Below are 21,899 nucleotides of genomic sequence, written 5' to 3' on the forward strand. Positions count from 1 at the left end.
ACTCCTTTGTGCTTTGAATTATTAGAATTACTATATATTTACCCTATCTAATCAACCTTCAAAGCTGGTGCCTAAACAAAAAAAAAAAAAAAGATTTTGAAGTACCTACTGCTCAGTTAAAAGGCAGTAAGAACTGAAAGGGGTTTGGAAAGTACAGTTATAATAGTTATCAGCACAGTGGGGAGAACAAAAGCTTCTTGTTCATTTCAAGTTCATGGAACTTCCAAAAATGACCTCTCCTGGAAATATCAAGAAAGCAACTAGCTCAAAACCCCTCCGGTATTCATTTTACTCCTTAGTTGAATTCTGAATGCAGTATCTAGTGTGCAACTTCCTGCTCATGAAGTCTAGCAACACTTCCAACTCTGGGTGGAAAGCAGACAAAACATAAAGTGCAGGGATCAACATGTCTTGTCATTAGAGAGGGAGGAAGGAGTCAGAGCTCTGATTTTTCTCTTCTCGGCTTTGACACTAAGCATGATGTGACTAATTCACACACCCCATCTGCAAACCAAGGCTTCCTCCAGCAGGCAGCAGGAGGGTTAACACTTGGAGAGAATACTGTGCCCTTGACTGAAAGATGCCTCAGCTATGGAAAACATCACCAAGAGGTGATCAGGAAAGAAAATGCTCCAATCTTGTATCTATCAACTGTTTAGGCAGAACAGATTCTTCTACTCTAAAGAATCTTGAATCAGAAATTGCTAACCATAAAAAAAAAAAAGACAAAATCTAATGAGGCACCTTTAAAAGTAGTTACAGGGAATGTTTGCCACAAAAAGACATAATAAGGTGTTAAAGCCGAAATGGAGCAGCATGTGTTTCAGTCTCTCACCATCCATTTTCACGGAGAGGAAGATGGGTTTGGCTCTGATGTCAGGCTCCCGCTGCCACACGCCCGTGGCAGAGCGCACCCAGGGGGTCACCACGCAGTAGTGGTTCCCAAAGTCGTGGTCCTCGCAGCCGTGCACGCGCAGCCGGAACTCCAGAGGGCTGATCCGCTCCAGGCTCAGCTCGCTGCTCCCGTTCCTCCTGCCCTGGGTCACAATGCCCCTCCTGTCCAGAGAGGCCAGCAAGATGGGCTCCCTGTCCAGGGCAAAGGAGCGCACGGCAAACCAGGAGACGTCAAAGGACATGTCATCTGTGTTTGGGGACAAAGAAGAGTTCAGCCGTGTTCGTGAGTCCTGAAAAGCATTCACAGTGCCATTTCTCAGCAGAAAGGTTAATCTGTAAGCAGCACAGCCAGCACTGGTCTGACAGCAGAGGGAAAAAAATGTAAAAAAGAAAACAGAAGAAAAAGAGAGAGTCTCCTGAACACGTCCTTTCTAGGAAGATTCAAGCAGTGAACTGCAATGAAATGCATTGACAGGAAGAACGGAGTTGTGCAGAAAGAGTGACTTACCACAGGGATGACACTAAAGTGATTTCTTGCCTTTCTGCCCGCTATTCTGAAATTTGCATTTAACTCTGATCTAAGTTTTTACCAAGCAGGCTTAGTATCATAAGAAGTTCTACAGTTATGCTGTACCTATAGTGAAAGGGAATGGGAGTGCTAGATACTTGCTAGCACAGAGTGATTCACAGTCCCTGTCTTCATGAGGGCCTTACACAAGCACAAGATCAGAAGGCTCTATCCTGAAGGCCCCTTCCTTACATCTAGAGTTCGCCTAAATGAACACATATTCTGCACAGTGCACAAAATATTACCTGCAATAGTACAAAACATTCAGGGGCAAAGCCTGACTATGCTGCTTTTATACATTTTTCCCAGAGTTGTGGGTTCCTGTGACACACCAGACATGATGCCCTGTACAAGTTTCACCACCCAAAGACACAGTCTATAATATGGATTTGCAGGAACTTGCACTTCTGACACAGCTGCCAGGTAGTCAGAGTCCATCAGCACATCTAGCTCGCTGTGTGTTCATGCAAGGTCCTATTGATCTCATTAGCAAATCTCAGCCCTAAGCCCATTAGGCAGATGTAGCTGAGTATCTACTTTCAAAATCACCACTATTCTTTGCTATCATGAGCCCAGCAACACCTGTCAGAGTCTGAAACCTGGCATGACTCACAGCACAGGCAGGAAAGCCTGCTCACTTGTTTCCTCACAGGTCTTCCTTCCTGGCACATCAGCAAACCAATGGGCCCAAAGTGGAAACAGAAGTTACTATTTCTGTCCCGAGTCTGGAGTACTGGTACAGTGTGTGCACACCTAAGGCAGTCCCAGTGATTCCTGGCAATGTATCAAACCATTTTCTAGTATTGAGAGCTCTGAAAAATACAGTACTAGCAATCTGAAATTTGAAACTGATCTTTTAGCTAAATGAGTTTTGGTTTTTTTTCTCTTAAACTTTCACATTTGACCTCCAGGCTAATGGAAGCCCTAAGCCTGCTGTTGTACTGAAATTGTTTACAGATCTAAGTGAAGATGATTTTTAAGTCTATCAGGCAAGCTAGCACTTTGGAAAAGAAGGGAACTTCCATATTTTAAAGAAAAGGGACAGCCTCAGCTCTTTTACTTGAAGTATATTATCAGCTGGCCATGTGGGACATTCCTCCTTACTGCAGAAAAAAAGCCAAACAAACCAGTGTTTGGGATATAACTAACTCCTTCCTAAGGTGCACTGGTTTTACACACACCTACAGAAACAAAACAAAAATATGAGAAAGCACATGTTCCTAGCAGAGACAGTGTCTGACCAAGCTGTTTTGGGACACCAGCCAGCTTCCTGCCCCGCCTGCCCCAGCCTGGTGTTCTGGGCAATGCACAGAAGCTCGGGAGAGCACCTGGCCTGCTTTGCAGCCCTGCAGCAGGAGCGAGGTCCCAGCCCTACATGGGGTTCAGCACAGGCCACATGGACCAGCAGCCCTCAGAGCAATCCCTCTTGCCTCCCATCCTGCAAATGCCACTACGAGTTACTTGGCAAAGCACTCGGACCACTTCCCTTGAAACCAAAGTTAATAAAAATTACCATAAACACATGTTCAGTCAAAGAGACCAAACTCTGACCTCTGCTTTGTGCACTCATCCAAATGTCTATGGGAAACAGGGCCTCTGCTGGAGAGAGCTCTGTTTATAGAAACCACTCTTCATCCCTGCTGTCTGTTTATGCCAAATATAGTAATAGCACTGGTCCACAAGCAGCACGTTGGGAATGACCAATTCCTTCCAAAGATCCAAGACTGACACTTGCTCTTGTGTTTCCAGGTGCTGTAGGAACATATGGACACCTTTCAGGCTAAGTCAAATTATACTTAACACACCACTGACCTTCCTTAAGCAATAAATTTAGATATTAAAGGATAATGATAATAATCTAGTCTTCAGATCCTCAGGCAGATTTGAAGAATTCCTTCTTTTGCATCTCAGATAATTTGAGGTTCCTGTCCCTTCACATGAGTACAGGCACTTGCTGTCATTTTGAAATATTTGAATCTATCTTCTGTAATTACAACGTGGGACAACATTATTATGCCAACATATTTTATTAGCCAGTACACAGTTTGCAATTAGTGACTCACTACAGACAGTCAGAGGGAGGATTTGGCTCCGAGCACTCTGTCACTATCCTCCTTGAAATAGCTTAATACAGCAAAGTCATCTGATTCATTTCTCTATATCTCTGGGTTTCATGCAATAAAAACACAGACAAATATAGCAAAGCCAGGACATAAATCAGGTGCTCCCTAAATATCAGAGATGAACATGCCTAGCAGCTCCCAAGTCCTAATAAATATGTAGATTCACCGACATAGAACAGGGCACACACTAGGCATCTGCCTCATTCCACACACCTTGCATCAATGCTGACGAGTCACTCTCAATTTTTGACCCAAATCTACAAAAACTCCACTCCAAGAACCACACTCCCACTCAAAGGTTTCTTTTCCTGGCTCTGTCTGTGCCACAGTCAGTGGTGTGGGACACCTGGCCAAGATGCCCCACAATGACGCGTCACATGCCAGTGCCCACAGGGGCATCAAGGACCTCAGTGCCAGCAGGATATGCACCCTAAAGGACCAGAGAGCACTGGGAGCTGCCCCTTGAGAGCTCTGGGAGCAAAGTTAGCAGTGCTGCTGTGCTTCCTCCCCTCCTCAGCCAGGGAGGATCATCAGCATGTAAAGCACATCTTTAGGCACATTTCGATTTGACACACAGGGCTAAGCTGTCTGGGTCTTAGCTACTTCCCTGACCAATCACTCCTCAAAAGAGGGAATCCTATTTCTAGACCAGCTTCTTAGGAACCATACACTTCCACTGCTTAGAATGGAGCTCTCTCAGCATCCTGTTACAGTGTTGAATCACAATTTTGAGACCCTTTTTGTTTGCTACATTTAAATGAGGTTGAATAGGGCTTCCTAGAGAGCTGAGCAAACCACTTCAAGCCATATAAGGGGTAAACAAGCTGGTTTTGTTAAATTCTCCAGAGTGCCCATTGGGTCTGGCTGGAGCAGATTAAAAAACCCCACATCTCCTTTCAAACACAGTAAGTAATACTCTTAAATCCCTAAGCACACAGCCCAAGAATGGGTGATCTGGGAAGTCTAGAGAGATCATTTGTGAAAATGTGTATTCAACAGAAGTATCAGAAGCAGCTTTTATATCTTCAGGGCACAGAAGAACTACTATTCCCCACTGACACACACACATATTCCCCTCGTACCAATTCAAAACACCAACCACAGCTGCCAAAGCAAAGGAGCACTTCTTTAGAGGAGCAGTTGCTGCCATGTACTGGGCTTAGTAACACACACTCGATTTCAGCAGGGTCTCAAAGAAGCAGAGGAAATTAAAGCATGTAGCAGTCACGCCAAAACCTTTTCTACCCTTTGAAAATTTCCCACAGGGTGGATGCACACAAACACACACTGAAAGCATTGTGAGCTGCCTCTACCAGAAAAAGGTTCAAACCATAAGTGATGCCTCTAGAATGAAAAATAATTTTAAAAAAAGGATCAATCTAACAAATGGCACTGACAAAGATAACTGGTCATTTAGCTTTTCTTCAGCTCCTTGGAAGTACTTTATTTTTCTACACCAATGTACTAGGGGAGGCATACATACTAATGCACATGCATGCCTGCAAAGTTGAGTGTCTGTGTGTGCACAGGAGCAGAGCTGGCTGGCATAACAAATACATTCAAAGGATGTGCATCTAACAGGATATCTTAGGAAACATCCTGCTCCTGCTCTGCTCACAGGGGATCCCACACCACAGCCCTGCTGCAGGTCTGACACAAGAAGTACAGATGGCCTTGAAAGCCACCACACCCCTCAGAAGGGAGTCAAATGCATTTGCTCTTTTCTCCTTTCTCATCACATTCCCAAATGGAATGACCATGTCTGTACTGCAGTCGTCTGTTTTCTTCCAGAAGATGCTGATACCTCTTGCCTTGTTTCTCTAAATGCCAGGTGTAGGCTTTCCCTAACAGTGTGCCTCATGTCCCCAGGGGGATGAGACAGCCCTGTTATTTTCACAGTCTGTCTAACAGCTGGCACTAATTTAAAAAGCAAGTCCTCCATTCCAATTGTGAATTAAATTGTGATACTGACACAGCATAAAGACAGATCAGAGATGGGACACAGAGGAATAAGGCTACCAGTGAGGAACTACACGTTTGCTACCATACAAGCCCTTAATCCCTTCCTCTGACCTGCTCTATTAGCCCCCTCCAGTTCCCAAGGCCAGGAAGGCAGATGGATGAGGGAAGTCTGCACACCGTGCATCAATTCCAGCTGTTCCCTGCAGCTCTTCTGCCAGCCTCATCCAGAGGACCAGCAAGGACTGTGTTTCATCACACAGCATGACTGGTTAGGCCCTAAATCCTGCTCATCCTGCAACTGGAGGCTGACAGCATAGACTGAAAAGTCCCCTCAAAGCCTGCCACAATGCCACATTTTACTCCACTCTAGGTTTACTTGTCTGTGCTTCATCTGCCCTATTACAGAATGAAAGAGAAAGAAACTAAAGAAACCACCAACATGAAAGAAACAAGATTAAAAAATCCACCACAGAGGTCTGCCATGTCCAAGATGACATTACCCAGCTATGGAACAGATTACAGTGCTGACATTTCAGACTCTGCTCTGGTTGCCCATGACTGCTGGAAACAGCATCATCTCCAGCTCCAGGGATAATCTATCAATTCAACAGACACCCACAAATCCTTGTGAAGTTGCCCTGTTAAAACTTAACTGTGCTGGGATGAGCAGCTCCTCAAAAGGCAACACTTTTTTACTTCAACCTTTTTGATTATCCTTATACTGTCTGTGTTCCTCCCACTCTAAAGATACCAAATACACACAAACCCATCCCAAACCCAACTGTGAAGCTCTGACAGGAGAGCCCCACTGCTACTAAGTGGCCTCTTTTCACAGCATGGTTGAGGCTGGAAGGGACCACTGGAGGGCATCTGGTCCAACCTCCCCGCTCAGGAGTTATCCTCGAGTACATGACACAGGATTCTGTCCAGAGAGCTTTTGAATCTCTCCAGAGAAGGAGCCTCCACAACATCTCTGGGCAACCTGTTCCAGTGTATGGTCACCCTGACAGTAAAGAAGCTCCTCCTCATATTCAGGTGGAACTTGTGTTCCAGTTTTCAAGTTTTAAGTGAGTCAGGGATGCTGAGGCCTCTTTCACAAGGCAACACTGAGCTCATTTAGGCTGTCGAGCACCAGCAGAAGCAGCAGCTGCTCCCTGTCAGCAATTATTGCTTTGGAAAGGAAGGCAGCTGCTCTGGGTACTGCCTCACAACAATACCTCTAAGAGCTTGAGCACACCTCAGTGTGGAAGAGGCTTCCTGCTGAGCAGAAGCCACAGGACAGGCTGAGTTGGATGCACAGGCACACGTCGCTGCTTGCTGTGCCCAATATCCCAGGCTGTGAGTCTTTTGACAGCAATAAAGTTTACTCAGCTTTTCCTCCCTACCAAGCATTTCAATAATACAATCTACAGACTTCTATCATTTTTTCACAGGCAGCACACGACTGTAATCTAGCAAATTGCTTCCCTGCCACGCTCAGATTTAATGTAGAACAGACATCTTGTAATTTCAAAGTGATGGGCCTTTACCAAGCCTGGTACCTCATCTCATCAGCCACTACATCATAAGTAATGTTTTCTGCACAGCACCTCTTTTGTAGTGGTTTATGTGTAGGCTTTTAAGTTTGGCATAAATCATGACAACTTTATATTTAGATATATTCACATATATTTATATTTACATATATATTAGTAGATTTATTTTAAAGACATGCTTATATCCATATACATAATGACTGAACTGACTCCAAACACAAATTTTGGGTATAAGAAAGAGAGTTACTCTCACAGCATTTTGATGAAAAGCAGCTCAGACAATGCTTGGCAAGCAGCTAGGTTTTGAGCAATTCTCTGAACTTTTCAGCTCTCCATAAAAATTTGCTTTTGTGTCTGCTACTCTTCCTACAGGAACTAGGTACTGTATTTCTTTCTTCCACATAAAAAAAGGATGCTCATCTCTGAAGGCAATGAACATTCATTTTGGCATTTAGGCTGCAGCAGTCAATTATTATGATTTTTAGATTTACCTTAAGCCTTAAATTCACTCTGAAGTAAGAAGCTGACTGGCCAGGTGTCTAAGATTTCTTTACAGATGACCATTTTCTCCTAAATGGTTTAGCCAATGGATCTCTTTTCCATTTAAGGGGAATAGGAATAGTTTTCATGGCCCATCTGATGGTTGTAGGTTGAAATTACCTGCAGTGGGGTCAGTTGGTGGGGACAGCAGAGGGGGATTTGATGGTAAGAACATTTTTTCCCTCTTCCCTCAGAAAGTGAAAAAAACCCAAAAAACTTGCTTTAAATCGAGCTGTGTTAAAGCAAGCATACTGTTCTGTTTGTATCTATTTCTTCAGCTCTCCAGCCTCACTCAAAGGACATGGGGTTGTAACTTCTGAAGGCAAATGAGTGACAGGTGAAATAATTTTGCTCAAATACCTGGCTCAAGCGGCATTCCTTCCATTGTGACGATGCACAGCAAATCTGCCACCTCACCCTGGTAAATCGTTGGGCTGTCAGAATGCACCGAGACATTGAACACAGGACCTAGAAAAGAGTAACCACAATTATTCATGACGGGCTTTACTTCACTCTCCAACACCTTTCTTGCACATTTTTAAAGTACTCTCTCCTGGTTTGTGGAGACAAAACTCTGAAATAGGGACAAGCAGCCATTTAAGTTTGTTGTAAAATAGTTTTTCATTGTTAGCCATTTAATCCTGTACTATAACAAAGTACCCAAAGCATCAGACCTTTCACCCAACACAGAGGCTGCTGCCCCAATGTGCCTCCTGCTTTCCAGCACAAAAGGAGCTGGTCTTCCACTGGTGACTCCTTTAAGAGCATAAGAGTTCAGATCTTCAGGTTACTCCAGAATGGATCTTTTTGTTGAAGCTGTCAATAGGAAATCAAGTTAAAGCAAAACAGTATCTTAACAATACCAATGGTTCTACGCTGGAACAGACAATACAAATTGTGCATCTGATAATACTTTTCTGTGGGTTTTCCTTCAGGCTCTGCCACAGATAGCTTCTTCTGAAGATGTCTCAAAGCCCAAGGGTACAGTAACTCCTTCAGCTGCAAAGTGGTGATGATATCAGTGAAAATCATTAGGCTGTTTTGAAGTACTCAGATCCCATGACAACACTGTGATGTTTTAAAAGACTTCTGACATACATAGGTTAAAAAACCAAAACTTCCCCGAATTTTGAAAACAGCTGCATCTCTAGTGCACAAGTAACAAAACCACAACTCCTCAGATATGCCAGCACTGTTAATGCTCTCTATTTCACAGGGCAGAAACTGAAGAATGTACCAAAATACCTCTGTGACTCCTCTTACTAATCAAGGGGTGAATAGAAGGAAAGCTGATCCCAACAGTGACCTCCAGGATGACTTTGGGGGAAAGAGCCAGGGAAGCCAAGAAGAAACTTGGGACTCAGATTAAGAAGTAACCCTTTTTACACTCCCTAGACTCCCATTATTACCCGGCTCACCTACTTCTGGCACAGCAGCAGCAACAACAAGCAGAGAAGGGTGGCTTGGGAGGAAAGAAAAAGCTGTTTATTTGCTCTCCTCCACTCTTACCGGCTACTCTTTTAGTACAAGAACCCTAAATTTCAAATCCACTGAAGATCAGTGGCAAACAATGCTTTTAATGAAAAACACATCAGGAAATCATCCAAAACAACCCACTCATGCCATGCCCTCTCAACAGGTTTCTACACTGATAGCTCACCACATGGCACACACCACATCATTCTCAAACTGAGCTTCTGGAAAGAAACTTGGATGTATCATGAAGCTAGAGCTATAATTTTTGGTGCAACTTTTCTAGACTACAAGGGCCTGGCTTGTTTTGGTCAACAGAAAACACACAGCACGCTAAGAAATTAATTCCAACTACAGTGCAATAATTCCTTCTCCAGCTTTCAAAATCCCCTCTCCTCCAGTTTCCTCCAGCCCTCTCCTCTGCCCCAGAGGGAGCTGCACTTTTGTACACTACGGTAGTATGCAGACATACAATCTGAGAGTTTGACAGTCATTTTGACACTAGAAGATTTTTCTTAAAATTAACACTGCAAATTCCCCCCCGCCCCGCCCCCTAAACAAGGATAAAAGGGTGGAAGAGATGCAACAGAGGTTATACATGGATTACCAACCAAGACTCCTACATGTTTATGCTAGAATATATTTAAGGAAACAAGAGACCCAGAATACTGAGATCAGCTGCTCAGGTAGTGACTGCACAAGCAGGCTGCAGCCCTAACTTAAGCTCAGCATGATGGGATCCTTTTCCTGGGAGATGAACAAAGATTAATCTGAATGCTTCCTCAGCATTGATTTGTGTGAATTCAATTTGTTTCCAGACATTTACACACACACACCAAACTATACTCCCCTTGCAGCCTATTTGATTATCTGATAAATCAAGACATTTCCATCCTCTTGTTCAGAGTTGGGCAGACAGAAGTTCAAGGTCCTAGGGGATTAAAGGCAGCAGGGACCAGGGCACTCCAGCCAAATAAAAGCAGAAAAGTCTCAAGCTGTGTGTGAACTGTCAGAGAAAAGAAATAAAGAGACTGTCAAAATCTGCTAGGAATGTCCCTGCATTCCCAACACAGTCCCTCTGCTGCACTGATCAAAGGCAGAACAGCACCAGAATAATCCTGATACTGTCCATAGCTCAGAGTCTATCCTCAGTCTATGCTGCAGCACGTGAGGTGACATCACATCAGGAATACAGGACATGCCCCGACTCCAGCAGACAGGCTGGATGCTGGGAGGGGTTGAGCAAGAGACATGAACTGCATGATTCCAGCTCTGTCAGGCTAAGGACGGGCCACCTTACCCGTGGCATGTTAAACAAGAAGGCACACGGGACTTTTCAGGCCTTATTTCTAGGCTGAAAGTCCAGGTACCTTCTGCATTGAACAGACACTGCCTTCAAACCCTGGCAAACCAACAAACCACTGATGTGGAGCAGAGTCAGAGCATTCCTGGCCAATGGATGTCACAAGGGTAAAAGCTGAGCTTGGCTGGTCACTCAGCCAGGGAAGGCTGTGGGTCATGGCAATACAGCACTCCCAAAACACTCCTCAGTTTGGGTCACCAAGCACTTCTCCACCTGGCCTCCCACACGAAGAGCCAAAACTTCCCAGGCAGGAAGGCTCCAAGGCATCAGCTGCATTGGCATTTCAGGATTGTGCTTTCCCTTGGTAAGGCACAAACAGTTCTTTCCTTTCAGGTATTTCCCTAGCAGGTAATATCTCTTGCAAATTACCTTTTCTACCTCGAGGGAGAAATTACTGTCCTGTGCTAGAACTGGATATCAATAGTCAAGAGGTGTGTAGGGGGTTGTGTTCTTCCCTCTTCAGCTGAAGAGGGAAAACAACATTTAATTATTTATTAAAACCTAAGCAAGATTAATTACAGTGAAAGTTCCTCAGTTCAGTCTTGAAAACCGTGTGGCTGCAACTTCCTAGGGTTACATATTCTTTGGATGTATCTCAGGACTTCTGCCCATATAACCCATGCCCTGGGCCTCAGGCATGAAAGGATAGAATAAAGCACCTTCAGAGATTTATTGCCCCCCCTTAAAAAACCTCAAGAGGCAGGAGGCTGAGTGCCCCATTCCCCCACCCAGTGTTCAAGAAGCTCTGGATCTGGACCACACCATGCAAGGCTCAGAACACAAAACCCAAGTACTTTTCTCAAGTTTTTGCCCTCCAAGGCAAAACAAGCCAAAAAAAACCACCACACAAAAAAGAGGCCAACCATCTCAGTGCCAAGGTTACAGATCCAGGCATGTGGTGAAACAGGCAGCTCCCAGCAGACACTGATGACACTGTCTCAGGGTCTCAGCACCGTCATGCTCAAGCACTTACAGTGTCACTGGGAGGGCTGGGGAGGTGATAGGAACTCTCTCCTTCAGTGAGATATGAGTTCATGCGACATTAACACCGAGAAAAACACAGCTCTGCAGATAACAGATGATGTGGCTTTGGCCATCTCTGCCACCTGCATTTAACAGTTTGAAATACTGTAGTTGGCACCTACTGGTCACTCGGGAGAATAAACAAACCAGAGTTTGGTTTCAATTGCAGGGCTGACAGATCAAGCATGACCTGTAAAACTCATCAAGAACAAAGCAAAGTTAAATGCTGAAAAGCTGCTCATGAGCTTGAAAGCGGAGAAATAACTGGATTTTAATAACTTCAGATTTGAAGATAAGTGTCATTCCTTCAGACAGTTTGGAAGCTAAAAAGCACAGATTTACAAAACAAACCAGCATTCCCAATTCTACGAGCTAAGCATCATAAATTGCCATGTTCTGCTGAGAACTTTGATTTAAAATAAGCCAAAATATCTGCTCCTCACTATAAATAAGGCCTTATGTAAGCTTAGATAAAACACCTAAAAGAAGTTTTCTTCTTTATTAAAGCAATAACAATTTTATATTAAAAGGGATCTGCAGTCAGGATGGTAAGAGTTTTCAGATCATTTCTTGACTCCTGAACACGTGAAAAACACTACACAACTTTAAACAGAAAGTGAAGAAATTGAAGTCAGAAGTTTACTAGTACAAATCCAGAAGTGCTTAAGAGAAACCAGGTTCCAGAATCAGGATTTCTTCAGTGTACTTTTCTCTGAATGTTCCCTTTTATAATAGATCTCAATGTTCAAACTGTTGATTTCATGTCACCAAGAAGGTAACTCCAGGAGCCAGACCCTATAGTGATACAGTTTTCAGCTATAAAGCGCCATGGTAATTCTTCTACACATAAAAATGAAAGGAAAAGGTGTTTGTAAGCTGAACCAATATTTGTTTAATATTTTGTGTTCAATCAGATTCACACTCAAGGGTCTGCAGGGTGGAAAAGAGGAGTTCAAGTTGATTGAGGTAATTTACTCCACTTAAGGATTAAGACAAATTCTGAGCCCTCTTTACCTGATGCCACCCCACTTTCTCCCTGCTTTCCTTCCCTGCTCAGTAATCCAAACACTTTAAATCTGCAAGAAAAATGGGAAAATGAAAGAGAATAACCAAGAGCCTGTTAAAATCCAGTTTTGTAACAGAAGAGGTCCTCATTATCTAGGGTCCTAGGTGATGTTTTGTCTTCTTTGATTATCATTTTACTCTGTACTTCTCTGCAGAAACAAGGTATAGTCTCTCCCCACAGACATGAGCTACCTTCATTTCCCAGCCAAGCAGAGAAGAGAAAGGCCAAGTAATCTGATGACAACAGAGACCTGGGGCAGGCTGTTCCCCCCAAGAAGCCCATGCCCAGGCCGTTACTGACCAGAGGGACTGGAATTCCAGCACACAGCTGCCCTGCTTCCAATCAGACAGCAGCACAGACCACAACGGGGAAACAACTGATGCAACCCACGAGCTCTGCATCGTCCAAAATATTACTCATCTCTGCCCTGGCACCAAATCCTTCACTCTTCAACTGAAAATTCCATGACCTGCTTTTCTCCAGAAAATAAGTTTCTTCACCTTCACTTTTCCAGACCCCTGCCCTTTCCCAGTTTCTTCGTGAAGCTGTTCCCTAACAAGCTTTGCCCCAAGCCTCATAATGGGTATTACTGGAAGAAGCCCTCTAGTTAAGTCTGTGGTTTCTACTTCCAGCTACAAATTAATGCACACAGGCACAAAGGCACACAATGACAAAGCACGTTCCTGCCCATTAAGAGTGGCTGGAAAATACCAGCCTTTCTTGCCAAAGAGTTTCTGCTGCACTGCTTTTTCATTCATTTCCGTGATTAAGCTTTCTTTCCTTTAAGAATCTTCCCATTCGCCCTTCTTGAAATTGAGTATCTCTCGGGGTCATTGCAGGGCATCATTTCATTTTAATTGCAAGCTCAACATCAAGACTCAGCTCATATTTCAGCAGCTCTTGGTTTATCTCAGCTTCTTCCAAAGTGAACGATAATACATTGCTGTGCAATGAGCTCACATGCAGATGTAATCCAGAGTTGAAGATTTCATTGAGATATTTCCCTTACAAGTTCTCTTTTATTTTTGCCTCTCCAGAACTTTCTACCCTCTGCTGAATGGCACAGAGCAAAGACAGCTCAGAGCACAGCCAAGCTCCAAATAGATCTCTCTCATAACACACTTCTCAACATGAGATTAAAAGCTTCCTTCTCCCTGCTTCCTTCAAGGGAAAGGAAAATAAGTCACTTCTGTGGAAATCCCTGAGAGTGTGTAGTGGGCAAACGCATTCTAAACACCAGCCTGGGTTGCCCAATTCATGGTAAAAGGGTTTGAAGATTAAAGGACATATGCCAAAACAGAGTTTTATGAAGCTGTCTTCATACACTGGCTTGAGAAAACACAAGACACAGAATACTGGTGTGTTCCAGGCTGAAAGGAAGGATCTGTACACATGCATCAACAAATAGCTCAGGAGGAGAGAGGATGCACTGGAGTAGAAAATGTGCAATGAAATTAAGAGAACATTTCAAGACAGGCACTGGCAGCTGCTCTTGTTCCTCACATCACTGGGCAACCTTTTAAAAAAAAAGACATGGCACAACCTCTCTGTCCTACACTGGGAAGTCAAACAAAAAAGCACTGAGGAATATTAAATTCTTCACATGGGACAGCTTTCCTTGCCCACCAGATAAGCTTATTTTCCTTACAGCAGCTGGACATACAGAAGGCATTCGTTTTATAAAACTGGTCTAGTGATCCATGTTATCCATGAGGTCATACCAGAAGATTCACAAGATCCTCTCTGGTCTTAAAATATATCCAGCAGAGAACAATCTGCCATTGATTGAATATTTGAAAACTAATGGCCTAGTAGGCTCCTCCTCACCACACTCCCCCACCCTCACTTCCAGTTCATATGGTCCAGTGGACAAAATCCACATTTCCTGGTTTTTTAGTTCAGGGTGTTTCAAACAAATGCCTTTACAGTAACATTTCAGATCATTACCAAATTGAATAAATACAGCCCTCTGCAACAGCAAATGGAGAAAGAAGAGAGGAGATCTCTGCTTGCAGCCAGCAAGTTCTGCCCTGAATGGAAAGAATCTGAGCAAGACATTTTCCACAGATGCTCATGGAAAAACATTTCAGAGCACTGCCACATTTCAAGCCCATTGTGGCAGGAAACACTGAAGCTTCACATGTGTGCAGTCCCCAGCTCACATATGAAATGCTCACAGGCCCCTGCCCCTCAGAGAGATCACATGGCACAATATGTATGCACGCTTAAAAACTCCTCTTTGAAACATCACTCAGCTCGGAGAGATCTGGGAGTGAGTCAAATGAGAGAGAAGGATTTCCAGTCCCAGCAAGTCTCACCATCCCCCATCAAAGGGGAATCAATAAAAACAACTGAGAAAGAAATTCCTCACAGGACTAAAAGCTTCACGTAAAACCCTTTAAGGGCTTCCTTTTGCTGAAAATGCTGCTTCCTTATTGATCCCTTCCCCACTCCAACAGCCATGATGGAAGCTGAAAATACTGCCGAGGCCCAAGATTTCAAAGTTTGGAGAAGTTTGGAATACATCCTATTTTTCAAAATTACACTGCTGTGTAATTCCCTCCAGCAGTTATAGATAAGTTGTCTTTCTGCTACACTTTGAGAAATCAGTGCAATTGACTCCTTAACAGTTTTCCTATCAGGGACAAACATCATAAAAATGCGGCTCCCCAGGTTTTGTTTTGGGGGGTTTTTTTCCCAGTTGCCTGGAAAGCTGCAGGTCCCTCTTTTTTTCCTGCACCTTCCCTGTTAGTATCTTCCCACCAATTTTGAGGAAATTTTCCCGACAAATAACTAGCTCCCTTAGCACTTCTGCCTTTCACCATGCCCATTAGGGAAATTCTGGCACCAACTTGTTTTTTTCTGAAGAACAAGTTTGACAGCTGCTTGTGCCACAGGATGCAAGAGAAGGGTGTGATATCTGAGCTGTGCTTTCATAGCTGCTCCACAGCTTTGCCATTTACCTCTGGCTCCCTGACTCAGTCTGCATCAAAGACAGGAGGCTTCAGCAAACAAAACCAAAGTAACACACCCCGAAACACCTTCTGTCTTGTATACTTAATTCCAGATGATTTCCCACATAATAATTCCACTGTGCTCAGTGTTCATCACATGTTCTCATCGTGCCCAGAGGTGAATATCCAGCAGGGATATCTGAGTAACAACTGAAGGACACAAAGTTCATCCATCAATTAAAAAAATTGCAGGTATTTCAAACAGATTTTGCTACATGCCAAGATTATTTTGGGAAATAGCACTGCAGCAAATTGTGCCTGGGATCTCATTTCTTTCTTCATTCTTTTGTAAAGAATGAAAGGCTGACAGGGCTTCAGGACCATCCCTCCCCCTGCTCCAGCCCTGCTACTGGAATTCACACATTCCCAGGGCACTTCTACAGGCTGCCTCCCTTTCTTCACTCCATGCTCCAGAAATCCTATCTGGGTGGAGGGGCTGGGAGGAGAGGCTGGCAGCAAAGAGAAGTCAAGACTACAACACGCACGCTTCCCTCCCTCGCATTGCTCGCAGGGTTCCCTCTGAACCCTGGGTGTCAAAGCATCCCAACAAAGTTTTCGGATGGGAGTTCAAAGTGACACAAGACCAGCAATATTGGGAGAGGCACAAACCACCACTTTTGTGCAGGAAAGCCTCCGCAGAGGAGCTTGGAGGGGCAGGGTGGGGTTTTGTGCAGATTTCATTCTTGCTGGTTTCTTTTATCACTCCCTTTGCAAATACTACTCTCCCACTGTGTCTGACCCAGATATGAAGAGTAATAAGGCTAAAACTGCAGCCCACTAAACCATCTTGAGATATTACCTAAAACTGAAAGAAGCTGAGTCAATGTCCTCTGTCTGGCCAGCTTAGATCAAATCTACACCTCAAAGCTTCCTACAAAGAGATGTCCTCATTGCCAAGCTGTCCTCCTACGGTCAGCCCTTCTCTTTTTCCCAGTGTGCCATATAAGCAAGTTCAGATCTTAGGAACCACATCATCTAGAATAATTTCCCTAGCTACGGATGCAGCCAGAAGTCAGGCTGCTCTTGCCTAGACATAGACACATCTCCTAAATATGCTACAGCCTGTTACGACCAGCAGAATATGAGCATGAAAGCCCCACCAGCTCAAAACCCCACCAGCTTGGTTTATCAAATCACGAGAGGAGCCCTTCATTTATTTGTGCACCAGTGTTATAAAAACAGCTCCCACTGCACTTCCCAACAATAGACCATGACAGAAGTCAGAGTTAATATGCATCTCTGATGATCCAAATCAATGCCATCCATCTCTCCCTCCCTCCAACAATGCTATCAGGACAGGCACGTTTCTATAGAAAAGTCTCAACAGGCAGGCTTAGTTACAGCTGAAGGTAAGGGTTTCAGCAAGCAATTGAGGAACAAGATGTCCTTCTGGGTACTGAAATTCCTCCCAATTTGTGGAGCTTTGTAGTTCAGCCACGAGGGACCTCTAAGGTCTTGCAGTGGCAGGATACACTTACTGAGATGGCTGAAATGTTACCCTGGCCTGGCCATTTTCTGCAATTACATCAACAGTGAGGTGTGCTCAGGGAATTTAATGCTATGCTAATAGAGTCTGTTTTGGAACAGAAATCCAGTTTATATTAATGCTCTTCCAGAGCAGCCGCTACTAACAATCTAGTGATACAGCTGGCAAATGCAGCAGCAGTTGCTCCATACTGAGAACGAGCTCTGAGCCTGCAGGACCATAAAAGCTGCATTAGTAGAGAAAAACCCAGGGGTTATGATTACAGCCAATTCATTAAACATCTTTCTGTAAACAATCAATAGCACAAAGGACACAAGTACCACCAAAGAAGACAAGCACAGCTCTCGGCCATCATACCATTTGTTCCAAAGAGCAGATATTTCCGAGACACAGGGAAATCAATGGGAAGGCGTCACAGAATTCCCTCCCTCTCACAGCTGCCAGGTTCTGTACCAACCTGATGTCTGGAAGTCTATCTGGATAGGGTTGGACAAGCCATTGACCGCCTCACGCCACATGCCCCCGCCACCCGGAGACCAGGCAGTCACCACGCAGCGGTAGAGCCCGGCATCCGAGATCTGGGTCTGGTACATCCTGTAGCGGAACTCGTTCTCCTGCACCTTCTCCAGGACCACCCCATCCACGCGCGTCTGGTCCGTCCAGTCCTCCAGCCGCACCACCGAGTCCTGGTTCAAGGAGATGATGCGAGTGGTCCCGTTGGGACTCGACTGGTCCGTCAGGGGCTTCTCGGCCGTGATGAGGACGGAGTAGCGCGGTGTCTTGATGTTCTTGGAGGACACTTTGCACGTCATCTCAAAGGTGTGGCCTGCTACAAAGAATGGCTTCAATTTCACCGCCTCCACTGTGAGCGTGTAATCTGAAGAGGGAAGGAAATAAAGTGGCAAGAGACGGTTAACGAACAGGTACAGGTATTTCTGCAGCACCACTTCAGCCTAGAAGGTTACAGACAGGCAAAGTTTCTTTTTTGGAGGAACAAATCCCAGCACATTTATCTAAACACGCGGACAGCCCAGAATGCTACTCAACAGCGCACACACACACAAGTACACAACAGTTTGAGTCAAGATGCACAAATGCAAACAAACACCAAATACTGAACAAAGAGAATACACAGCTTGCCACAAGACAGGATCTCCAGGATTGCTTCATTCAAGAATAAAGATATTAGACAAGATTCATGTGACCATGTTCACAGGGGTCTTAGGATGAGGGAAGAGACAAGGATCTGACTCCATGTTTCAGAAGGCTTGATTTATTATTTTATTATGCATATGTCATTAGAACTATACTAAAAGAATAGAAGAAAGGATTTAATCAGAAGGCTAGCTAAGAATAGAATAAGAAGGAATGATAACAAAGGCTTGTGGCTCGGACTCTGTCCGAGCCAGCTCACTGTGATTGGCCATTAATTGGAAACAACCAACATGGGCCAATCAAAGATCCACCTGTTGCATTCCACAGCAGCAAATAATCATTGTTTACATTTTGTTCCTGAGGCCTCAGCTTCTCAGGAGGAAAAATCCTAAGGAAAGCATTTTTCATGAAAGATGTCTGTGACAGATTCAGAGTCCCAGTTTTATACTGGCACTGGAAGAGCACCCTCAGTGATGGGGTAATAAGGGCACTGCTGAAATACTCATGACTAATGACAAAAGCTGCCACTCGCTAAATTGGCAGCACTTAGTGTAGTGTCTTTTATTTCCCTTGAAAATCCACCCTGACGGCATTCCTAACGGCAATCCAGACACATTCAGCTGAAAACACATGACAAAAGTTGGTGTAATAGAAGTCTCCACGCCAGGCACCCCCACACAGATTTACACACACCTCTGCCTCCGTGTCAGTCTTTCCTCCCCTAGCTTCTCATACATTTACTTGCATACAAGCCTACCAGAAGTCTTGACATTTCCCATTTGACATCAAGAATTCCAGCAACACTTACTGCTTAGTTTCCTTCCATTCTCTACTGTCTCCTCAATCCCAAGAATCCCTTAATTACAGGGTTTGGGAAAATTATACATGTCGGAACACAGCTCCAAGACACACAAAATACAAGCTCACAGTGAGAAACTGAGAAAATGAGGAGTGACTGAAATCAGAATCAGATAAAAGGAAAGGGAGTTGCTAGTTTCCTGGCATTGTGATGAAAAGACACCCTGTACATCATGATTCTTCTTAAGGAAGGGGGGGCTGGGGCAGAATACACAGAAGTAACAGTATTGCAAAAATACAGCCAATCCAACTCTCTGGACTTCCTTTGCTGAACCCATATTCTCCCTTCCCTCCTTTATTAAAAAAAAAAAAAAAAAGACCTGTTAGAAAGCTCCACAGAACCTCTTTATGCAAGACAAAACTTCTCAGGAACAGAGAAATAAGCAATGGTGAGATTGAAACACATTTCCCAAAACTGAACTTAAACGCAGTAATATTTATGTCCTCCCCACAAGAGCAACAAGATACTTGTCAAGATTACATTTTGCAGTGTTTTGCCTTCAAGCAGCAGTTTTCACAATGAGTAAACACAGTCCACAAGATGAGAAGCCCGGTATGACAACTTTAAATCAGTACTGTATAAAGCAGATCACAGTACAAAGCTATATAAAGAAACAGCAGGAGCAGTGAAGGCAGAGATGCTTCTAGTGGTCTAGCTGAGCACAGAATTATTTGATACTCCACACCAAACCCCCCTCACACTTCCACCCACCAAGCAAGTGACAATACAAGAGTTGCACATTTAGGCACTCAGGGTACAATCACAAATGAAGTTGTATAGGATCAGAGTAATTCTCCTCTCCCTTGTAAAAAGACTCATCAGATACCAGATTCCAGACATCAAATCCATTTTTTTTGTCCTCATTCTGTGTCTGAGAGACTCTGATATTTCCTGCAGTATTTAGGAGCCCAGCACAGATGAGCTTTTCACATACTTTTAGGAACACAGTAGGCAATTATATTTTGTCCCAAAAGCAGAAGCACAAACAGCTAGTTATACTTTTCTGGCACATATTGTTGCTTTCTAGGCCATATGAGGAGGCTCTGGGCAAAAATCCCTCCTTACTTAAATGTTCTTTACGTTGTTGATCTTCACATCAGAACACTGGGTCCTAGACACAAGAAAGGAAATCTTACATTTGGTCTCTGTTATATGTGCTTAAGATTAAACACCCTCACATGTCCAGAGCAGTTCAGCTACAGCTGAGATAACTCTCCCTACTACCTGAGTTTCAAACACCTTAACTACTCCCTGAGCCACAGGTCAGGGCAGCAGCACAAAGGGCAGTGTCTTGTCCCCAACAAGGACAGAGAAAATTTTGTCCCTAGACATCCTTTATTGGTTTTCCATTTGAGGGCAATAGCAAATGCCTTTCCCTAAGTATTTCTGCTAAAGGAAAAGGAGAAAGGATTGGTGGTAGCATGGGACAACAGCAGAAATGCCACTGGTGGAGTTTGTGGAAGAGAACAACTGAGGCCCAGAGATGCAGCTGGAGAACAGTGAGAGAGTTCAGAAGGGCTAGAAATTAGGATGCTGAATGGAGAACAAGGAGATACATTCTTATGAAAGTTCTTTCAAAACATTTTTCTACCTTCTACCCCTGAGATCCTTAGTTTGGATGAACACACAAGGCAGAGGCACCCCCTCTTGTGTTGCACCGTAAGAAATTCAGAACCGAATAGAGAAGGGGACACACAACTCATCATGTACAGGTGCTGAATATTTCTTTTTGCAACAAAGTAAAAAAAGATCAAAGGGATGTTTCTGTATTTGCCATAATATTACAGACCTGCACATGTAGCAAAATAAAACAACAACGAAAAGGCTCCATATCCTATCAACTAGAAAAACCTGGATCACCATTCTTAATATGCTGGTTCTGTGCCAATATTGTTCTCCTTCAGTAGCAGCAGATGAAATGTAATTAGCACTCCTTCACCCCCACCTAGAAAAGCGTGTAGCTGTCTGTGTGTGTGAGAGTCCACATTATGAAAAAGAGGGCAGCCCAAAGATCTGGCACTTATCTCAGAAATAACAGTAATCTGCACAGAAAATTAAAAGGGAAAGGAAAGTCTCTTCATGTTTCCTATGTTAGCAGAAATTACTCGTCAGATCTTGCAGCATAAGATGAGCCAGAGAGGTCAAATGAATGTTTTCTTCCAAGAACTGCAGCCTAAGGTCTCATTTCTAATCTTTTGGGAATTGCCAAGGAAGCAGTGTGTGTCTTGACCACTACTCCACACACTTGCCTGTCTGCATACACGCCTGCAGTCCCATGTGGAGTCTCATCTCCTTCTTGTAAAGCTCCAAGAATGAAAAGCACAAGAAAGCACACCCTGCTTGGTCATATACAGGAGGCTGCAATGTGCAGTTTATTCTGGAAAGCAGTTGGGGAAGATTCCTAAGTAAACCATACCCAAAGCTTGGGCGCTACTCCAAGACAGAGGGCTAGCAACAGAAGAAATCCTGGCCAAATGACTCAAATAAAATTTGAGTAAACTGTACTTTGGAGCCTGGCAGTGCAAGCTTCTGCCTTCCATCACTGGCCAGTCCAAGTGGTTAAGCAACACTCTAATTCTCCTGTTGCTCTTCCACCACAAAGTGTGTGCTCAGCTTCAAGAGCACTTCCTGGGTAGTGACCAAAACCAGTTTTCACCTAATCTACGCCAGGCAAATTTCTAGAGAAGCCCAACAGCTAAAAGGACAAGAAGACTTTAGAATAAACAGCAAACACCTTCCCTGCACTGCTTTGACTCCAGCTGGAAAAGCAGCACATTGGCCAGGGCTGACAGCAATGTCAGAGCCTCACAGCGCTGCTTGAAGCTGCTGACAGGAATC

General features: G+C 44.1%; 1 protein-coding gene across 2 annotated transcripts in view; it reads right to left on the reverse strand.

Annotated features, from left to right (window-relative positions):
- PTGFRN (prostaglandin F2 receptor inhibitor) overlaps positions 1–21,899 on the reverse strand; it is a 66,561-nt gene that overhangs the window by 3,948 nt on the left and 40,714 nt on the right. For both annotated transcript variants that reach the window (XM_030951650.1, XM_030951656.1), the window contains 3 exons: positions 17,505–17,924; positions 7,983–8,090; positions 836–1,141 (listed from right to left, as the gene is read on the reverse strand). In XM_030951650.1, coding sequence (XP_030807510.1) covers positions 836–1,141; positions 7,983–8,090; positions 17,505–17,924 — 834 coding nt within the window. The remainder of the gene's footprint in view (positions 1–835; positions 1,142–7,982; positions 8,091–17,504; positions 17,925–21,899) is intronic.

This window comes from Camarhynchus parvulus, chromosome 1 (assembly GCF_901933205.1).
Source record: "Camarhynchus parvulus chromosome 1, STF_HiC, whole genome shotgun sequence".
In the NCBI taxonomy this organism is placed as follows: Eukaryota; Metazoa; Chordata; class Aves; order Passeriformes; family Thraupidae; genus Camarhynchus; species Camarhynchus parvulus.